Source organism: Spea bombifrons, chromosome 1, assembly GCF_027358695.1.
Source record: "Spea bombifrons isolate aSpeBom1 chromosome 1, aSpeBom1.2.pri, whole genome shotgun sequence".
In the NCBI taxonomy this organism is placed as follows: domain Eukaryota; kingdom Metazoa; phylum Chordata; class Amphibia; order Anura; family Pelobatidae; genus Spea; species Spea bombifrons.
In genome coordinates this window covers 1,374,261-1,394,301 of record NC_071087.1, presented here as the reverse complement: position 1 = coordinate 1,394,301, position 20,041 = coordinate 1,374,261, and the positions used below count along the sequence as shown (strand labels likewise).

The window sequence follows — 20,041 nt, the reverse complement described above, 5'->3', positions numbered from 1 at the left end:
TCTTGGGGTAATGTGTGTTTATTGCCCATTGTGGACAGGGAGGGGGGTCTTGTGGACACATTCATATTCCAGTTTTCTACCTCCCAAGTGTCTCTGTTCGGTGTAGCTAGTCCCTCTCCCAAATCCCTGAGCCATCCTCCCTTCTGATGCCCCTCTCCCCTCCCCCGATTGTATAGGAGCTGCTTGCTGGGTATGAGGGGATCGCAGGGTTCTACGGCCCTAAAAGCCCCGATAATGTGTATAGAAACAGCAGGAAACGTCAGGGCTTTGTGAGTTTACCCCCATGTACTAAACGCAGTCTATAGAATCGCCCCGGGGTATCCAGAGCCCTTCTGTTACATCGGGATATATTCTCCCATGTCTCGTATCCCACTGCCTGCTCCACTGCTGGGAGCGATGGGACTGGGGGGCAGGAAGCGGGCACAGTGTGAGTTATTGGGGTGAAAGGGGTGTCATGCTGCGAGTATTTCCATAGGTGGCGCTGTCCAATTAAAGGTTCCGCCTGTTAATTCGGCGAATGCGAAGTGTCTGATCGTCAGACGGTGACGAGACGTTGATGAAGGTTTCATTAAACATCTGGCCTGTGATTTACCGCCCTCCCCAGTCCCCACTACCACTTAGAGGTGTCGGGGGTGCATGCTGAGTGATCACATGTCCCACATCTTATATTCTCAAAAATGAAGGGGAAAATATATACAACGCTACGGAATATGAGGGCGCTATATAAAAATAAATAATAATAATTTGTGTGGACAGGAAACGATGAAGTATTGGAATAGGATATGATGTAATAATGAGGCTTACAGGAATTTATCTCTCAGAAACGTTCGGTCATCTACTGGGAGAAACTTGAAACATCATATTTTGTTATAAAGATCATCTGAGATTCTAGAAGCCGTGCGATTGGCTGTCGGGGAGAAACACAACCCCCCGAAATGAAGGGCTTATTCTTGGGGTTCAACACGGTGACATCCATAGAGTGTCCGTATATTCAGAGAATAAATGTGTATTAAAGTCCGGCCGTCCCCGAGGCGAAGGTTATATACAATGTTATATAGAATGCTATATAGAATGTTATATAGAATGTTATGGAATGTTATATAGCATGTTATGGAATGTTATGGAATGTTATATAGAATGATATAGATGGATATAGAATGTTATATAGAATGTTATTTAGAATGTTATGGAATGTTATATAGCATGTTATGGAATGTTATGGAATGTTATATAGAATGATATAGATGGATATAGAATGTTATATAGAATGATATAGATGGATATAGAATGTTATATAGAATGTTATATAGAATGTTATATAGAATGTTATGGAATGTTATGGAATGTTATATAGAATGATATATAGAATGTTATGGAATGTTATATAGAATGATATAGATGGATATAGAATGTTATATAGAATGTTATTGAATGTTATATAGAATGTTATATAGAATGTTATGGAATGTTATATAGAATGTTATGGAATGTTATATAGAATGATATAGAATGTTATGGAATGTTATATAGAATGTTATATAGAATGTTATGGAATGTTATATAGCATGTTATATAGAATGCTATATAGAATGTTATATAGAATGTTATATAGAATGTTATGGAATGTTATATAGAATGTTATATAGAATGTTATGGAATGTTATATAGAATGATATAGAATGTTCTATTTAAAGTTTACATTCACCATATTCTGGGCTCTTTACCAAAAAGTGGTCCAAGCACTATTTATTCGGACCGGTCAGTGCTAGTTAAGGAGACATCTCCGTGACGTCCGGTGGAAGGGGCTCAGCAAACTTACTGCTTCTGAGGGTTTCTTTTTCTACTTCTTCTCCCGCTACGGGTCCGAGAGCTTCTCTCCTCTCCGTGTCCGTCTTGCTCGCTCTCTGCTTCTTGCTGGAGGTCTTCTGACCGCTTGTCTATCGCTTCATCTCCTGCAGCGGGGTCGGTTTGGCCAGAGCTCATTTCGAGAAACAACCTCCTTCTAACCTGAGGAAATCCAACTTCTTCCACTTCGTCTTGGCCTTGTATGACAGGCAGGGGCAGCCGGTGGAGATCGAGAGAACCTCCTTCATAGACTTTGTGGAAAAAGACAAGGTAAGGGATGGGAAGCGTATCCTGGGGCAGAACATAGAATTCACCGGCAGATCAGACCCGTTCGGGCCGTCTAGTCTGCCCGTTGGTCTTGTCTTAGATTCAGGAGCCATATGCGTGTCTAAATTCCCTTACTGTATTAGCCTCTACCACTTATGCTAGGAGGCTGTTCCACGTATCCACCACCAGACCTACTCTGCATATAATAAAATACCAGATTTGTTGAATAAAAGGAAACAAAAGATCAAATGTCTGACAATAGAGCTGCAGGAGCCGTTTAAAAGCCTTGTTTTCCGTGACTAAAGGAGTTGTCTCTGTTCCCTCGTTAGATCGCACAATGTGTTAAAGCCTTCGTCGCCTGTGAATATATAAAATATTAAAATGGCTTTAAAAGCCGCAACTGAGAGATGATGTCATAGTCACCAGTGATGACCTCATCAGAAAACAATTACTATTGCGGTTTATCTGATCTCGATACGACGAGACATAGATATGAATCTCATTAATGCTCAATGAATGCTCCGGTGAATGGTGTGGAGTCCGTTACTTAATTATGATGCAAGTCTTTAGCTTCACAGACTCTCAATACATCAGAAGCAGACCCCCCGCGCGTTTCGCTGTTGAGGGTCAGGCTTATTTCAGACCTCAACGCGAAGTCTCTAGAGCTTGTCTGCCCGTGCGATGGATCGGGTACATTCATTATTGGGGTAGATTCAGCATCATCGGGGATAGAAATGGTAGAAATAGTACGCCCAAACATTCTCCCTCGGGGCCGTCTTCATATTATTTTGTACCAGCCAGCTTCTAAAGCAGGGGCGTCCAACATGCGGCCCGCGGGCCAAATGCGGCCCGCGAGACCTCGAGGTGCGGCCCGCGTAAGATCGGCAGCCAGGGCAACCGATCTTATGCGAGCCGCACCTCAAGCCCTGCTACTTACTTGTGGGAGGGTCTTCTGGACTGCACAGAGGAAGTGGAGTTCACGTGACATCCTACTTCCTCTGTGCTTTAGCAGAGAAGGCAGAGGGAGGCCGCGCCCCCTGCTGAAGTCTGTAAGCGGCATCGAGGAGCTACAGTGCAGGTAAGGGGGTGGGGAGGGTGTTTGAATGAGTGTGTGTGATTGAGGGAATGAATCTGTGAATGAATGATTATATGAATAAATGAGTGTGTATGATAGCATGGATGTGTAAGTGTTGGAACCTAGGCATGATGGGACTGTGATTGCTGTTAGCAATCACACTCCTATCATGCCAAGTCAGCCAGTACATGCTGAAACCTGGCCAGCTGCCCCCCTTGTGTATTGATGCTGCCAGCAGTATGGGGTCTGCACTTACAGCCACCCTGTACCAGAATGTACTGGCTGACTTGGCATGATAGGAGTGTGATTGCTAACAGCAATCACAGTCCCATAATGCCTAGGTTCCAGTATTTACTGGATGGATGTGTAAGTGCTGGAACCTAGGCATGATGGGACCGTGATTGCTGTTAGCAATCACACTCCTATCATGCCAAGTCAGCCAGTACATGCTGAAACCAGGCTAGCTGCCCCCCTTGTGTATTGATGCTGCCAGCAGTATGGGGTCTGCACATCACTTACAGCCACTCTGTACCAGCGTGTATTGGCTGACTTGGCATGATAGGAGTGTGATTGCTAACAGCAATCACAGTCCCATCATGCCTAGGTTCCAGCATTTACTGGATGGATGCGTAAGTGCTGGAACCTAGGCATGATGGGACTGTGACTACTGTTAGCAATCACACTCCTATCATGCCAAGTCAGCCAGTACATGCTGAAACCAGGCTAGCTGCCCCCCTTGTGTATTGATGCTGCCAGCAGTATGGGGTCTGCACATCACTTACAGCCACTCTGTACCAGCGTGTATTGGCTGACTTGGCATGATAGGAGTGTGATTGCTAACAGCAATTACATTCCCATCATGCCTAGGTTCCAGCATTTACTGGTTGGATGTGTAAGTGCTGGAACCTAGGCATGATGGGACTTTGATTGCTGTTAGCAATCACACTCCTATCATGCCAAGTCAGCCAGTACATGCTGAAACCTAGCTAGCTGCCCCCCTTGTGTATTGATGCTGCCAGCAGTATGGGGTCTGCACATCACTTACAGCCACCCTGTACCAGCATGTACTGGCTGACTTGGCATGATAGGAGTGTGATTGCTAACAGCAATCACAGCGAGCACAGTCCCATCATGCCTAGGTACCAGCATTTACTGGTTGCCTGGGTTGCCAGCATTTACTGGTTGCCAAGTCATATTGCTAATTTTGTCCAGTTGTGTGTTACCTACTTTTATTAAAAATGTGAGTTTTTATTATTGTTTTTAAAGGTGGGGGTCATTTTAGGTTTTGGCTAAGTGAACCCTGAATGTTTTGGTCCAGAATTTTCATTTTAGTTCATCCCTAGAATAAATCTAGGGAATAATGAATTTGTAGTCGCAAAACTTTCTAGGCCCAGAAATCAGTGAGAGGAAGAATAAAGGTTTTGTGTCATTTTACTTTATTTTAATCTGCATATTTTATTAAAGGCCATATTTTTTGTCACAGTGAAAAATGAGTGCGGCCCGCGCACGTATACAATTCTGATGAAGTGGCCCACTGCAGAAAAAACTTGGACACCCCTGTTCTAAAGAAATCAATGCGGTAGAAGAAGTAGTCGAGACAAACCTCTCTCTCGCTAACGTGTGAATGCAGACAGTTGCTGGTATTTATTTGTTTACTTGATACTTTTGCTTTTCTTGGTTCTCAGGAGCAAAGCGGCGAAAAAACCAACAATGGGATCCATTACAGGCTCCAGCTTCTGTACAGCAACGGTAAGAACCTCGCTGCCCCACGTAATATCTAGCTGGGGATTAAAAGTCCACGTGGGCAGGCATTACTAATCAATAGCTGACCAAGCATTATTAATCAATGTCATACCAGGCATTACTAATCAATAACTGACCAGGCATTATTAATCAATGTCATACCAGGCATTACTATCAAATATCTCACCAGGCATTACTAACCTATAGCTGATCAGGCATTATTAATCAATGTCATACCAGGCATTACTAATCAATAACTGACCAAGCATTATTAAGCAATGTCATACCAGGCATTACTATCAAATATCTTTCCAGGCATTACTAATCTATAGCTGACCAGGCATTATTAATCAATGTCATACCAGGCATTACTACCAAATATCTCACCAGGCATTACTAACCAATAGCTGACCAGGCATTATTAATAATCAATACCTGAACAGGCATTACTAGTCAATATCTAATCAGCCATAACTAGCTTATATCTTGCCAGGAATTCAAAATCCAAACATTTGTATTAAAAATCAATATCTGAAGAGGCAACCAGGCGCTCTCCCTCTTCGGGATACGGGTGGGCATGGCTACTGATGTCAGCGGGGGGGCTACTGATGTCAGCAGGGGGGCTACTGACATCAGAGGACGATCTCTCTGACATTGGCGGGTGGTCCGCTGAGGTTGCTTGTGGGGCTGCTTCAAAGGCATTACAATTCATGTGGTAGGAGAGTAAGCGGGCGGTGAGTGGTGTGCGCCTCGTGGGGCTCCTGTGACCCGGAGATTCTCAATAGCGACCAGTAGAAATAGTGCTTCACCTGGAGTCTCCAGGCGAAACCTGAAGCGTTCCCAGGTATCCTTACCAGGCATTACTAGCGAATATCATACAAGGTATTACTAATCAATATTTGACCAAGCATTACTAATCAATCACAGAATGATTCAGGCTTTGGAGCTCCTGGAAAGAAGGACCTTCCCTTCTCCATGACCCACGCTGCTCCCCTTCACCGACGAGGTCACGTCTCTTGGATTTGCCGCTTTAACCCGCTCCCCGTTGTTCGCGTCCGTTCTTTCATTGCAATCTCATGACTTTGCTAGTCTTCCTTAGAGTCACCTCGCCATATGGTCTCCCCGCTCTTATTTTTCAGGACTCCGAACGGAGCAGGACCTGTACGTCCGCCTCATTGACTCCATGTCCAAGCAGGTACGTGTTGACTTGTGCATCACCAGGAGCCCTGTTTCAGAGATTGATGATTCAGAGATTATTTTAGTAAATCTGATTACTCAGCATATCACGATTCGGGGGCTGATTACACTTTTTGGTCGCCCTATGGGAAGCTTTTCCCTGAAATTACCTCAGTTCTGAGAACTTTACCAAAAAGGGAGTGATAGCGAGAGAAATATTATTCGAAATAAACACGTCCGTTCCAGTGCCGAGAATCTGCGCGTAGAGCTGCCTGATAACGTACAACTCTTTCATTCTACAGCCAATTATCTATGAAGGACAAGACAAGAACCCAGAGATGTGCCGGGTCCTCCTCACCCATGAGATTATGTGCAGGTGAGCAGCTGCTGTTGTTGATTTCATTGTACGGTCCTTAAAATTATTATGAAATTTGGAGTATTAATAAATATGATTCTCAAGAACGTGTTCCAGTCAGAAGAAGTCCTTAGAGACGCCATCGCTACGATGCAGAGCTTAATCCACTCTGTTGCCTGATTGATGGACCATACCATCTTCTGTGCCCCAAAAAATGGTGCATAGTTACAATATAAAACCAAATCAAAGATGAATGATGCACCACAAAAACATTCAGGGATTTTTTTATAAATTTGGATAATGGATTGTTGGAGGGTTAGAGGCTTGGATTATTCAGCACAGGATGACACCATTACGTTAAAGACCGGCCCGGGCTTGGAAGGAGCCTCCTGAAAGGTCTTGCTCGTGTTTGGTTTCCATAAGTAACTTTTTGGTACAGATCCTTCAAAAAACAATTGCTAAAAGAAAAACGTAAATAATAAGATTAATTGGGTTCGTTTAAGCAAGATTCAGTGTTAATTAGAAAAGTTATTAGCAAAGAGATTAACACCCTTGACAAATAAAACTAATTGGGTTTCCAAACAAACTGTCAGGCTATATATTTTTAAACAATATCCCATTGCGTGAGAGATGATAGCAGACGGCACGCTATGGCATCGTTCTCCAGCCAATGGAACATGGTTCTGGCCTCCCACCTCCATCCAATGGCTGATCATTATTGTCTCTGGCGTGGTGGGACAGTGTCCTCTCCTGACCTGATATCTAATGGGCCATTGAGCTTTTGTTTTATTTGCTTTGGTTTATTTGCTTCTTGGCCAGCTTGGGCCAAACTAGTGTGTTTAGTAAAGCGGTAAAACCAGGTTTCCTCGTCTAGATTCTCCACCCTATGGCAATTCTTACGGGATATGTTGGAATGGTAATTTGGTCAGCGCGGTGGTCCCCAACCCCCCGTGGTTTTCAGATATTCTTGGTTGCTGAGTATAGAGAGGCTGAGTGAGGTGCTCGTTGAAAGTTGGGACCGTTAGGGTCCTTGAGAAGCGGAATAGACCGCTTGGAAAATCGGTAATGGTTATAAAAATCAGAGGACAACCTAGGGCTTGGTTGGCCAGCGTTAGGGCTATGTTCCTCCACAGCGTCATAGTTTCTCGTACCATCTGTCTCTGCTTTAACATTTATCATGGCCATTAAGAATCTGTTTCGGCTGTTTCTTGGAGCGCTATGAATTCTAGGCTTTGTCTCGAGTAAAATAATGCAGGTCATGTGTGGAAGACATCGCTCCTCTGAAGCTCATGTTTTCCTGCCATTAATTTGTGGACAGTTTGGGTGGAGTTGGCTTGGAAATCGTGCGGTGAACAATACACAAAGAATTTCGCTTTACTCATCTCCAAAATACTATTCAAGAGAAATGAATTACCAAGCAAAACAGAAATCTGAGACCCTGGGAGGATTTCATGTTTTTCTGCTTTAGAGAACAGACGAACGTTCCATTATCGGGCTTCTCTACTGATACGATGATGTGGTTGGGAAGAGCTGAATGTTCTTATACATTCTCGGCCATTTTTTATAAACATTTTACTGATATAAAGAACCCTTCTCACAATCAAATCATAACCAAATTAAACGTTTGCTTTTCCTCAACCATTAGAGAGCACGTGAGAACCGCAAAGCCACATGTCCGCCATACTTGTATAATGTCGTCATGTCACTAGGATCCACCAGCATTCTTGTCCACAGTGGGAGAGCCGTAGTCATGGTGCGATGGTCATGGTTGAGAATTTGATGATTGGGTTGGGGTTTCTCGTTACTAGTGATGAAAGAGACCTAATGCGATGTTTCCTAGAGAAGGTCCCCTTTTTTACTTGGAGACATCTGTGGTAGCTCAGTTTGACGGGGTTCCTTGGAGAAGACAATCAACAAGTAGAGATGTTTGTTTTCCAAATTACAAGGTCATTGGTGATTCCGGCGTGAAGGTCTCTGATTATTCCTTATTTGACCGGTTTGTTCGATTTTTGATTGATTCATTTACTGGTTGAATGAATTTGTTGAGTAACACAATCTACTAGGAACATCTTTAACTAAGATGAAGCTGGAGGGGCAGCTCCCGAGTTTACGTTACTTTATGTCTACAAGCGATATCTTCAGCTCTACTTTACACCCTATTACCCCGTGGATATGCATAAAACAGATATAATAGAAGTATAACAGGGATAATGGTTCCTCAGACGTGAATCAAGGAAGTTGGTCCGATCTTAATCTCGTTTGTTGATGTAAACAAAGTAATTGATCTTTGACTGATGAGGAGAGCACGTCGGGTCACAAAAAGCCGCAATTGATTCTATGTTTTCTCTAACGTGCCTTTGAGCCGGCATCTCAGGTGGCTTCTGATGGTCTCCTGTCTGGTAATTGTTGCCATCTCTTCGTCTTGTTTGTCCCAAAGGCTGTGTCTCCAGGGGGCCATTATGCGCTGCTTTATGTTAAGGATTTGGGGGTAATGAGGCATGGAAGAGCAGCCAAGACTTTGTCGAAAAGTCCAAGTCCCCAGAGTTTAGAGGTTGGAAGCCACGGCTCCGTGTTTGGCAAAGTTCTAAGACGTGGGATGGGATCCCTCGGATGGCTCGGCTCCGGTACCTGGAGAATAGTGGTTCATTAGACGCGGCGCTCGGGCCCCGGGGCCCTTGTTTACTGTTTATCTGATATTCTCAAAGTTTTCAGGAGTATTACGATAGCAAAGAGCAGGAGAAAAGCTCCGTTCTGCTCTCAAAGGCAGCCGCTTGTTAAAGTTCGAAGCCCGGGGGGATCCTGAAACGTTAATGATGCGCGCGCCGGGTCCCTCGTTCACAGATTGGTTCATATCCGGGGATATTTGGATAATCGTTGATGAGAGTCGCGTTGATACAATAAAGAAATTTTATTAACAACCACATTCTGCCATCTTCTCTCTATAAACCAATAACATTTCACCAATAAAGAAGTTAAACCCGATATAATGAGGATATTTCATTGGGGGAATTAATCATCTGGGTGCAGACATGTCAGTCTTTAGATGAGTTACATGCCTTTTATACGTCAGATAAGTCAGATATGTGTCTGAGGCCTCAGAGGTCTCTTCTACAGATGAAATGATTCCACCTAAATATCTAAAAAAGAGACAGAATTGTTTTTTTTTTATTGTTGGTGATTTCTAACACAATGGGTTAGTTAGATGCCTTTTATTGGCCAAAATAGGAAAAATACGCTTTCTGGACCTCAGAGGTCTCTCCTTCAGACGTCCACATGACTTCCAGTGAGCCATATCTCAGCGTGGTGCGCTCATAACATTTACAGCGATTAATGTGAATGCAGCGAACATATAGAACAATAAGACATCTGCCGACCTGGCGAGCGCCCAGCGGCCTGTACCGAGCTCCGGCTTCCCTCGCATTGCGATGCCGGTGAGTTCTGAGCGTTCTCGCCCGTTTAACGCATCCTTTCTCCTTTCTTCTTATTCCACAGTCGATGTTGCGACAAAAAGAGTTGTGGGAACCGCAACGAGACGCCGTCGGACCCGGTGATCATCGACAGGTAGGTCTGCACCCGGTCTCACCTAGGTATGTGGAGATAGAGGAGACTCAGGTAAAGGTTACTGCAAACCCCCTCCCCGACCGGAGGTGTCCTGACCACAGCCGCCCCTCCCCCGACCAGCCGATGCCACCGGTTGGAGCAGTTTGGGGACACCCAGCAGTCCACAGCACTTAGAACCTTCCGCCTCGTTCTTGGGGGTTTCTGTTGCTTCTCATCATGCGCGGTATTCCCCGCTCCCTCTTCTTTTGTTCGGATGTCTTACTCATCACACTGCTTACTTCGCGTCTCCCTTTCTTCTCTCCTCCCGTCTCCCCTATCTGTGATCGCCTGCCCGTCACTCGTTTCATAAAGCCCCGGTCTTCATTCTAATTCCCCTCCGTCGACCAGGGGTCAGATCCGTCACTCAGAGAGATAAGCGGTTCTTTGCAGGACAAAGCGCCCCTGGGCCTCCCCCCACGCTGCTCGCCGGGGTAACGATCCGCATGTTCCGTAGATAAGGCGTCCGTCTCACCGAGATCTTTAGATTGCCGAACCCAGGGGACAAACAGAGGACTCCAGAAAAGGAAGGTCTATTGGGACCCAAACCTTCCAGACAACGGCCGCCCAGACCCTGCGGTTGCGATAAATAATCCCCCACGCAGAACACGTAGGAATAAATGGGCCGTTTCACGTATTCTGCTGAATTTAAGGAACAGGGTCTTCCCTGAATGTTACCAAAGCTTTACGATCCCTAGGAGAGTCATAAAGAAACCTCCATGTTAAGCAGGTACTGGAGTCCGTGTTACTGCTTGTGAACTGGTACGGGAATTCTTCTCTGTCTCATTTGACTCCTCCCCCCGGCTGCCCCAACTAAACGCAGGGAGCATACCCCAGTACACGTCTTGCACATGCTCAGTAGAACTCTCACGCTAGTCCAGGGGAGCTGAAATCCCATTTGAAATGTGCAGCGAGTGCATGTATACGATCCGAACACGCGTGTCTTCGTAGCACATGACACGATTGGCTGCGGCTGACTCCGTGGGAGCGCTACTGAGCGTGTGCAAGAGGAAGTGTACTGGGGAACGCTTCCTGCTTTCAGTGGGGGGCAGCTGGGGGAGGAGTTATCTGTCGACAATAGCTTCAAACATGCATTAAAAAATAGTCATTTTAGGGTCTGGATTGTACTTTAAATAAAAGATTATTAGAGGTCAAAACATCCAAAGTCTTTGTACAAAGTAACTGATTGAGACATTTGTGAATTATTATTATTATTATTATTAACCCTCCACTTTCCCATCGCTCTGATTGCTTTAGTAACTGCCTCGTGTTTAAAACATTACTTCCGGCCACCGGACACTCCGGCTATTCCACACTCAGCGAGTTTTACCCCGGTCACTGAAATCATTTATACTACAGTTTGAGTACGGGGCTTCTTTGTACATTTACTTTAGTGAGAGGGTGGTAGATAAGTGGAACAGCCTCCCAGCAGAAGTAGTAGAGGGTAATTCAGTGAGGGGATTTAAGAAAAATGTCTCCTATATTCCTAAATGTATCGATCACAGAAAACGTTAAAGAAATCAGCAGAGCAGACGCTTCCTGTAATATACGAAATCACTATAAATAAATAAAATGTGTGGTTTTTTTTAAATAGTTTTTTTTATCTCTTCTGTTTAGAACTCCCCCAGCATGCACCTGACCCCCTTTGATTGGCTGCTCACTCTGTAGCTTTCCATCTATTTGAAACTTGTTTAATCACTGGTGCAGGAATCGGGGTTGGGGCGTAGCGTTAAACATTATTTTACGTATATTGTGGTGGGGTTTTTTTATTTTTATTTTTGTGTTCTGTCGAGTGACACAAAAGTCTCTTTTTGGATGAGGAATCCACTTATAACACAGTGCAGGAGAGTTGTAATAGCGACCGGCTGCGCGGGTAGCTGGAAGATGCTGGGATGACCTCTTTGCTTCTTATTTCGTGTCGGCCACAGACCTCTTATCGCTGCCCGGCTTCATTTCCATGTCTTTTATGCGAGTCTCTAAAGAGCGTGAATATCGAGGATGAGGAGGTCTCATCACACGAACAGACCTCGATGTGCGGCTCAGATACCGCCGGGTGACATTTCCCTGCCGCCGGTCTCGGCTGATCCCATAGAAATCGGCAGATAAGAAGCCTCTAGTCTGCCCATTGTCCCGTCTGTCACGTCCTGCGTGGGGGGCTCTGCCTGTCACTCTGAGACGGGGACAATGAGCCGGTGGCTTCTTCCTCCGATACAATAAAACCCGTCCTTCTGGATGAAAGCGTTCTGGAACGTTTATATACACAGCCATGTTCTGCCAGAGGTCGGGGCAGTTGGCGTGGTGGATGGAAGTGTTTGTCTCGGTGGTGGTGGCCTTCTGATCTCCTGTTGAGTTTTCTTCACATCGAATCCAAAGTGTGTCGTTCTTTTCTATTATAATAAAGCTTGTTTCGTACACGTTTCGGTGGAATCCCATCACCCTTGGTTCTTTGGGGTTCTTTGCACAAATGTTACAAAAACTGCCAAAGAATTCTTGGTTCTAATTGTGTTTAGAACCTCCCTGCCAACCCTTCTTCTGGCCAAGTACCCAATGGTCTTGCCGCCTTCATGGAACTCCAAGGACGTATTTCTCAAGTTAAAACTGCAGAAACTCCAAGAGCAAATTTGGAGAAGACACCATAAAAGCCCAGAGGTGGACAGGAGCTCAGTCCCATGGAGTCCACGCGCATGATATCATACATAGGGTAATAAATGGCACCATCGTCATACATCTCGACCTTTATCTGTAAAAATGTCCATACCGGAGCTCTAGGACAAGCACTCTTGACCTGATTTTGGGACAAATGTGGAAGAACCTAGAACCTCATAATTTGTTAAGAAGAGAATTCCTTGACCTATCTGATCGGGTAGACCTGAGTCTTAGTAGAACCCTTGAGATGTTCTCCTTAATGCTCATGGTTTATTGAACAGACCATAGTTTTCCTGGGAACCCGGGCTCATCGTTCCAGCACTTTTTGGTGGCCCTCCTGGTAGACCAAGTGGGGTCCCTCGGTCTCTTTCTCTTACCTCGTTCAAAGGCCCTCTAACTCCCAGCCCGGCCCCAGTGGTTTAGAGAGCTCAATAAGTGCCCTATCAACATGTTAATCAAATTACTTATGAGCCAAAATTGATGCTTTTCATTAATTATACAAGATTATTCTAATTGCAAATTCAAATTTATTCACTCCGAACAGAAGGTGTTCTGCAATGTTTCAGGGAATTTGCATATTAAATGGGGAGAGTGGTACATTATGTATGCTAATTTATGCATATTGCCTTTATTTTTAACTGGCAGACCATATGCACGGCTGCTGCCTAAGTAGGTGAAAAAGTCGCAAGGAGTTTCAGTTCTGCTGCTCCGACAGAGTGCAGAGAGAGGAACGCGCTTCCACCGGCTCGCCGGAGTTCGGTGCTCACCAGAACCAAAGAGCTTGGGGGGGGATTGGCTACAACTGAACCCTTCTCATCATGGAGGGGTATCTCCGGTCATCGTTTGGTGTCCCCTTTGGTAAAAGTTTCGATGATTCCCAACGAGAGCCCTTCATCGTATTCTGAGATAATTTTGAAAAGTTTCTTTCGTCTCCTAACACGGGTATTATGTTTAGATCTAAATAGAAATGGCGGAAGCCGTATTATCCCCAGAGAAGGGAGACTTCTTAGGGGCTCAAGAAGACCATTCGGTGACCAACCTCACCAGAGAGGAAGACGTAGAGCGAGAGGAACTTTCATGAGGTCCTTCCTTCAGTCAGAAGATGGTGACCCCTGTGGTCTTCAAAGCTGAGGGGACAACACAACTATCGACCTCACTAACACCATTTAAATAGAAAATATACTTTCTGGAAACTTCTAGCCGTAAGATAAAGCTTGTGTAGAGCATTAAGCAGCAGTGCTTAGGCTTTGCTAAGTGAGGGTCCTGGGTCGGGGGCCCTCCTGTCCCTTGCTGAGGGTGGCCCTGGTTCCTGATGGATACCCAGTCGTTACATTGCTGCGTTCTGCGTTGTAATAATGACTGCTGTGTTTAATACGGGGCAAGAGGGGCATCTGCCATAGGCCAAGCCTTACTTTGGGGGCCCTTGACCAACAGGCAGGAGCCACACAGACCTCACTCACACTCAGGCTATGTTTGAAGCCGGCGCGGTAGGAGTGCGGCAGAGCGTGGGGGGTTGGTGACAGACACAAATGTTTATTTTTATGAACGTCGTCTCTAAACACCTTGTTGTGAAATATGACAGTTTAGTGGAAAGACGTTAAACGGGGTCCATATGTTTATCCTTCAGAGCTTTGTAAATAAAATATGTCAAAGCGAACGCGGTATTGTCATTTTTCCGCTTATTTCTGTGTCGGTGCCGCGCGGGGAGAGATTTCCCCAGGTGGGAGACAATCCGCCGGCAGCCGTTATTCCGCTCGGCGGGAGTCGTTTGGGAAACATTGTATCAGAACTATGACGTTGGTGCCAGTGTGATACGCTCCGCGCTGGCCTCTGATTGGTCAGAAGATGCTCTCCTTCTCCGATTGGCAAGTTTCTCAGCGCCGTCTTCCAAGTTATAGATCCTCCTCCCCCGTGATTGGTCGTTTTCTCAGCGCTGTCCCCTGAGCTACGTTACCAGTAGGCTCTTCTTCTCCTGATTGGTCGCATTGTCAGGATGCTAGTAATGTTCTCTCCTCGTCTGATTGGACGGTCTGCAGGCACCGTATCCGTCGCTATTCATTGGCCGTCCGCCTTCGCTGGGGAACTCCAAGTATTTCAACACCATTTAACCGTTTGGCCCCCGGGCAACTGGTCTGCCGGCATTTTTGATCCATAACCCTATAAAACGAGGCACGCAGCGATGGAGACCATCCCTTTCCTAGCTTCTGAGTCCGGACTGGTTTGGAGTAAAGCTCGGGTCTGAGGGCGCACTCGGCGTGTATCCGCCGTGGCCCCGTGCGTGGCAGGACGGTTTGTGGTTAAGTGTTTGCGTGTGGCATTGTGCCGAGGAGACGGCGTGTCTGGTTACGCAGCAGCGCATGCATAATTCACGCACTGATGCCCATTACAGGCAGCGTCCCAGACCCATCAATATTTCAGGATTCTTGGAAGCCGTACGGGAACGGATCCGTCTGCTGGCCTCTGCCGCCCTCTCTCTGCGCTGGCCCCGGGGCGCCCCCTAAACCTTCTCACACAGACTTTAGAAATCCCCCAAAATCCGAGCTTAGAACGCCCCCCGGGCCCGGAGTGGAAGCTGTTCCATGGGTTCTTTGTCCACGTCGGACGCGTTCCACGCAGCGGAAGGGACTGGTCCAGTCTGACGCGTGGTGGGGACATCTCGGGCGGTCCTGGCCAATCAGGTCCTTTCATTCCTCGTTCATTCGTTTGCCAGGTCTGCTCAGCCATTTTTATTTTAAAACGCATCAGGGTTCGGGGACAGGGATGGAACCTGAGGCTGGAGCTGGACTGCTCATTTAATTGAAAGTTATATAATTAGGTGGGGGATTTAAACCCGATTTGAACCGTTTCTCTCGTTTTTTCCCGTAGGTTCTTCTTGAAGTTCTTCCTGAAATGTAACCAGAATTGTCTGAAGAATGCGGGAAATCCGAGGGACATGAGGAGGTTCCAGGTTAGTCTATAGTCGGTCAGTGCAGGGGGTTAGAGAAGGGTGGGCTTCCCCCTGGCATGATCATGTAAGTGAAAGACCCCCGGTTGGAGATATTGGGGGCTTGAGGTGGGGACAGTCATATCTCGTGTCTTGACCCCGTGAATCTTATCGCACAGTAAGTCTTAATGGTAACAAAATTGTTGCTCTAATTCTTATGGCAATCGGGGGAGACCCTCCGTACCGGATCAGACCCTCTCCAGCGGGGGGGAGATCAGCTTGAATTAAGATATATATATAATAAGGATAGTCTCGGCGCCGCTCTCGTGCCTCCCCGAGCCGCTGTGAGCAGCACTGTAAGGGTTAAGCCCCGGGACATGGACTCGCGGCGCAGAAGGTTGCCGGTTATTTTCTCACAGCGGGGCTCGTCGGCTCATTAGGGGGCTCCTTAAAGAGCTGATAATGATGACATTCTAACGTGATTAGCATCCCACTTCATTTGCATTCCTTGATACAAACAACACAACCTGTGAGCTTTACACGGCATGCTGGGGTATGTGGGCATGGGGGGGGCACTCAGCACGGGGTACACTCAGCACTCGGGGGGCAGACACTCAGTATGGGGCAGACACTCGGCACTGGGGGGGTAGACACTCGGAAAGGGGGGCAGACACTCAGCACTGGGGGGATAGGCATCCAGCACGGGGGGGTTGACACTCAGTACGGGGGAGTATAAACTCGGCACGGGGGGGTAGACACTCAGAATGGGGGCACATAGTACACACTTGTATGGAGGGCGTCTGGGTTTAGCCCCCAGTGACCTGGTTTACGCGAGGCTGGCATACTTTGCATGATTGCGCATGTTGGTGTGATTTGGGGTCCTCAGACCAGCTGTGAATGGAGTCCGTTTGCACCCCTGGGAGCTGACGCTCAGTTCTCTGCCATCACAGGTCGTGGTCTCCACTACAATCAACGTGGATGGTCACGTCCTCGCCGTATCTGACAACATGTTTGTGCACAACAACTCCAAGCACGGGCGCCGGGCCCGCAGACTGGACCCCTCCGAAGGTGAGCACTGGGCCAACCCCACCCGAGTGCGGTGCCATTACTGACTACCTGCATGATGCTTTATTATCTGTGCCCAGTCTACTAGAGAGACACCCCCACTGCTTAAGCTGTCTGTGGGGGGAATAGAATGGCCTGGTCTTAATCACACAGCCAGACTCTCTGACTAATGAAAGTCTATGGCGGAAGGACTTCATTAGCATCGCCATAAAGCATCGGCTTGTTTTTGGCAATATGTCCCGGAGCCAATATAAGCACCCCGCGCGTTTCACTCACGCAGTCTCCGTATTAAGGGGCGGGACTACATCAGCCTTCACTGCATGCAGAGTGGGCAGGGAGTAGGGAGTGGGCGTGACCTTCCCAGGTAGTGACATCAGAGCGTGGGAAGGGCCCCCAGTCCTGCGCGGCCCCCGAGGGATGCCCACAATCAGTATATATATTAACCCTTCCTTCTCTAACTCTCCTGGTTTTCCTGTCCATGAAGCAGCCACACCGTGCATCAAAGCCATCAGTCCCAGCGAGGGGTGGACCACAGGAGGGGCCACGGTGATCCTGATAGGGGACAATTTCTTTGACGGACTTCAGGTTGTGTTCGGCACGATGCTGGTGTGGAGCGAGGTGAGTGACGGAATAACACCCCCCCGCGCATGCTTTATGATTTTGCGGTAATGCCTAACTTACGCGTTTAACATGAGCAATCGAGCCAGGTATACCGACAAACACCATGTGATCAGTTTCACTTTTTTCAGCCCCAGCAGCCACGTGCCTGGAGTAGTACAGCGCTGCGGAGTATGACGGCGATATATAAAACAATTAATAATAATAATAGTGATAATAATAGTGATAGTAATAGTGATAATGATAATAATAGTGATAATAATAGTGATAATAATGATAATAATAGTGATAATAATAGTGATAGTATTAATGATAATAATAGTGATAATAATAGTAATATTAGTAAAAATCCATCATTTCCACAGCTGATTACCCCCCACGCCATCCGCGTGCAGACGCCTCCGAGACACATCCCGGGGGTGGTGGAAGTCACCCTGTCCTACAAGTCCAAGCATTTCTGCAAAGGAGCCCCCGGCCGCTTCGTCTACACAGGTAAGGAACCCAAAGGCAGGTGCGAATCCTCCGCCTTCTTTTTGGAAGTGGGCGGTCCCTCAGATGTCAGTGGGCGGTCTCTCTCTGTGGTGGTGGGCGGTCTCTCTATGGTGGTGGGCGGTCCCGATGATGTTGTGTGCAAGGTTAGCCTCTCATGCAGGAAAACTGTCCGTGGTGGGTGGGGAAGTGGGCGGGGAGGGGCGTGTCACGATTTCACGCCCACAGAATCTCTCTGAGGAGCGAAACCTGGAGAGTTCCCGGTACTTCTGTATCGAGGGCACAAAGGTCTCCGGGTCTTGGTGGTCATGAGGGCCACCGGGTTTGTCTGGAATCGGGTCACTGAGAAGGCGATGGGCCTCGGTAAAGTCTAACTGCGAAGCCTCGGAGATATAAAGTCTTTGAAGGACCAGAGATTGTTTTGAGTAGGATCCCGCCGAGGCCTTCTCCTGGACCTCAGACGTTCCGGATCTGGCAGTTCGGAGGAGGAACCCGGTGTGGTGCGTGAAGCGCGGACCCCGCGGAAAGTCCTGTTCAGAATACTGCCGAATAATTTTTTGGATACCATTAGCCGGATCGTGCCCATCACTGACCTACCGGTACAGCCGGTTATCCAGAGGGAAACGCTCGGCCTCCTCGGGGAAATCTGGACCCAAAAACCGCATTCAGTTCAACATAGGTTGTTCATTGCTTCATATACTGGAGCCGGGCTGCGCAACTCCAGCCCTCGAGGGCCTCAAGTGTTTAGCTTTTCCTTACAGTAAAAAAGGAAGCCGCACTAGAACTCCCGTAATCTACACCTAAACCACGGACCTGCTGGTTTTAATGGGGTAGTTAAGTGTAACAGCCTCCCAGCAGAAGTGGTAGAGGGTAATACAGTGAGGGTATTAAACATGCGTGGGATAGACATACGGCTCCTGAATCTAAGACGAGACCAACGACTGATTAAGGTTTGAGTCTCTACAGCAGGAGAAACGGGCGACTAGACGGGGGCCGGATGGGGCCGAAATGCCGGGATTGTCCCTCTGTACTGTTCAGAATATCTGTCCTTGCACCTGCCAGCCAAGTACCATCCATACCGAGGCCTTTCCTTCCTCGGCATTGAAAGGGTTAAGTCTGCATCCTCTGATGGTGGGGAGTGGGGAGAGGAGCTGACGCTCCAATCAATATAAATGACTGGAGTGAGAACAAGGCGGGGGAGGGGTGCGACATATGTTTGGTGTAAACCACGAAATCCATCTCCATCGCAGTCAGTGGAGGGGGGGGGACATGGTGGGTGGGGGGGTCAGAGGTCACGGAAAGCAGCTTTCACTCCCCCCCCTCCATCCGGATCTCATCAGGCCATTACTCAGAGCAGGGAAGAGGTTATTGATCATCTGCTGGGAAGAAGACACCACAGACTAATTCTATTAGTGGGGCGAAAAAAGCCCTCAACGCGCAGGGGGGGTTCGTTCCACCTTGAATGACGAGAATGCAACTCATTTGTTTAACCCTCGAGAGGCCGCTGGCGTTCTGGTGGTCGATTAAAGTCGGTGATGCGGCCTCTGGCCCTCCGACGATATCAGGAGCCTTCACCTTCTATGATGTCATAAACACGCTCGGCGCCCCAGACTGTGACACGCGGGGGGACTGTAACACGCGGGGGGGGGCGGTTTAATGCTTTAAAGCCCCGACGCAGACATCCGCACCCATGGTGCGGACGTTAAAGGACCTTCTGGCGTGTGGAGTGTAAGCTCTTCGGCTCCGTGCCTCAGTCCTGCGGTTTGTATTTTGCTGAAGTGGGGGTCGCGGGTTTGGGGGCAGAAAAACTAAACTGTGTTACTGCTCTCCGCAGCTTTGAACGAGCCGACGATTGACTACGGGTTCCAGAGGCTGCAGAAGGTGGTCCCGAGACACCCGGGAGACCCCGAGAGATTACCCAAGGTAAGGGGGGCTGCGAGCGCTGACCCCACCGAGCCGGTTCTTACCGGTTATTTGTTCGTTTATTGCCCGGAAATCGCTATTTGTGATCCATAAAGTGCCGTTTCTTTTATACGCGGAACGCGCAGGAGACGCTTCTGGTAAAGAGACCCCCCAGGTGGATGGACGACATTGTCACTTGTGCTCAGCACCCTGGACAAGAAGCCCCCCACACACAAACACGCATACATTCTTACACATACATACATTATTACACAAGCACATACATTCTTATACATACACATTCTCGCACACACTCACACACATACTCATACATACCCAT

General features: G+C 47.4%; 1 protein-coding gene across 1 annotated transcript in view; it reads left to right on the top strand.

Moving 5' to 3' along the window:
- LOC128477104 (transcription factor COE1-like) overlaps positions 1-20,041 on the top strand; it is a 57,777-nt gene that overhangs the window by 24,039 nt on the left and 13,697 nt on the right. Inside the window, exons 2-11 of the mRNA XM_053458050.1 lie at positions 1,959-2,115; positions 4,873-4,936; positions 6,070-6,125; positions 6,409-6,482; positions 9,954-10,022; positions 15,570-15,651; positions 16,578-16,695; positions 17,177-17,310; positions 17,676-17,802; positions 19,634-19,722. Of these exons, the coding sequence (XP_053314025.1) occupies positions 1,959-2,115; positions 4,873-4,936; positions 6,070-6,125; positions 6,409-6,482; positions 9,954-10,022; positions 15,570-15,651; positions 16,578-16,695; positions 17,177-17,310; positions 17,676-17,802; positions 19,634-19,722 (970 nt within the window). The remainder of the gene's footprint in view (positions 1-1,958; positions 2,116-4,872; positions 4,937-6,069; positions 6,126-6,408; positions 6,483-9,953; positions 10,023-15,569; positions 15,652-16,577; positions 16,696-17,176; positions 17,311-17,675; positions 17,803-19,633; positions 19,723-20,041) is intronic.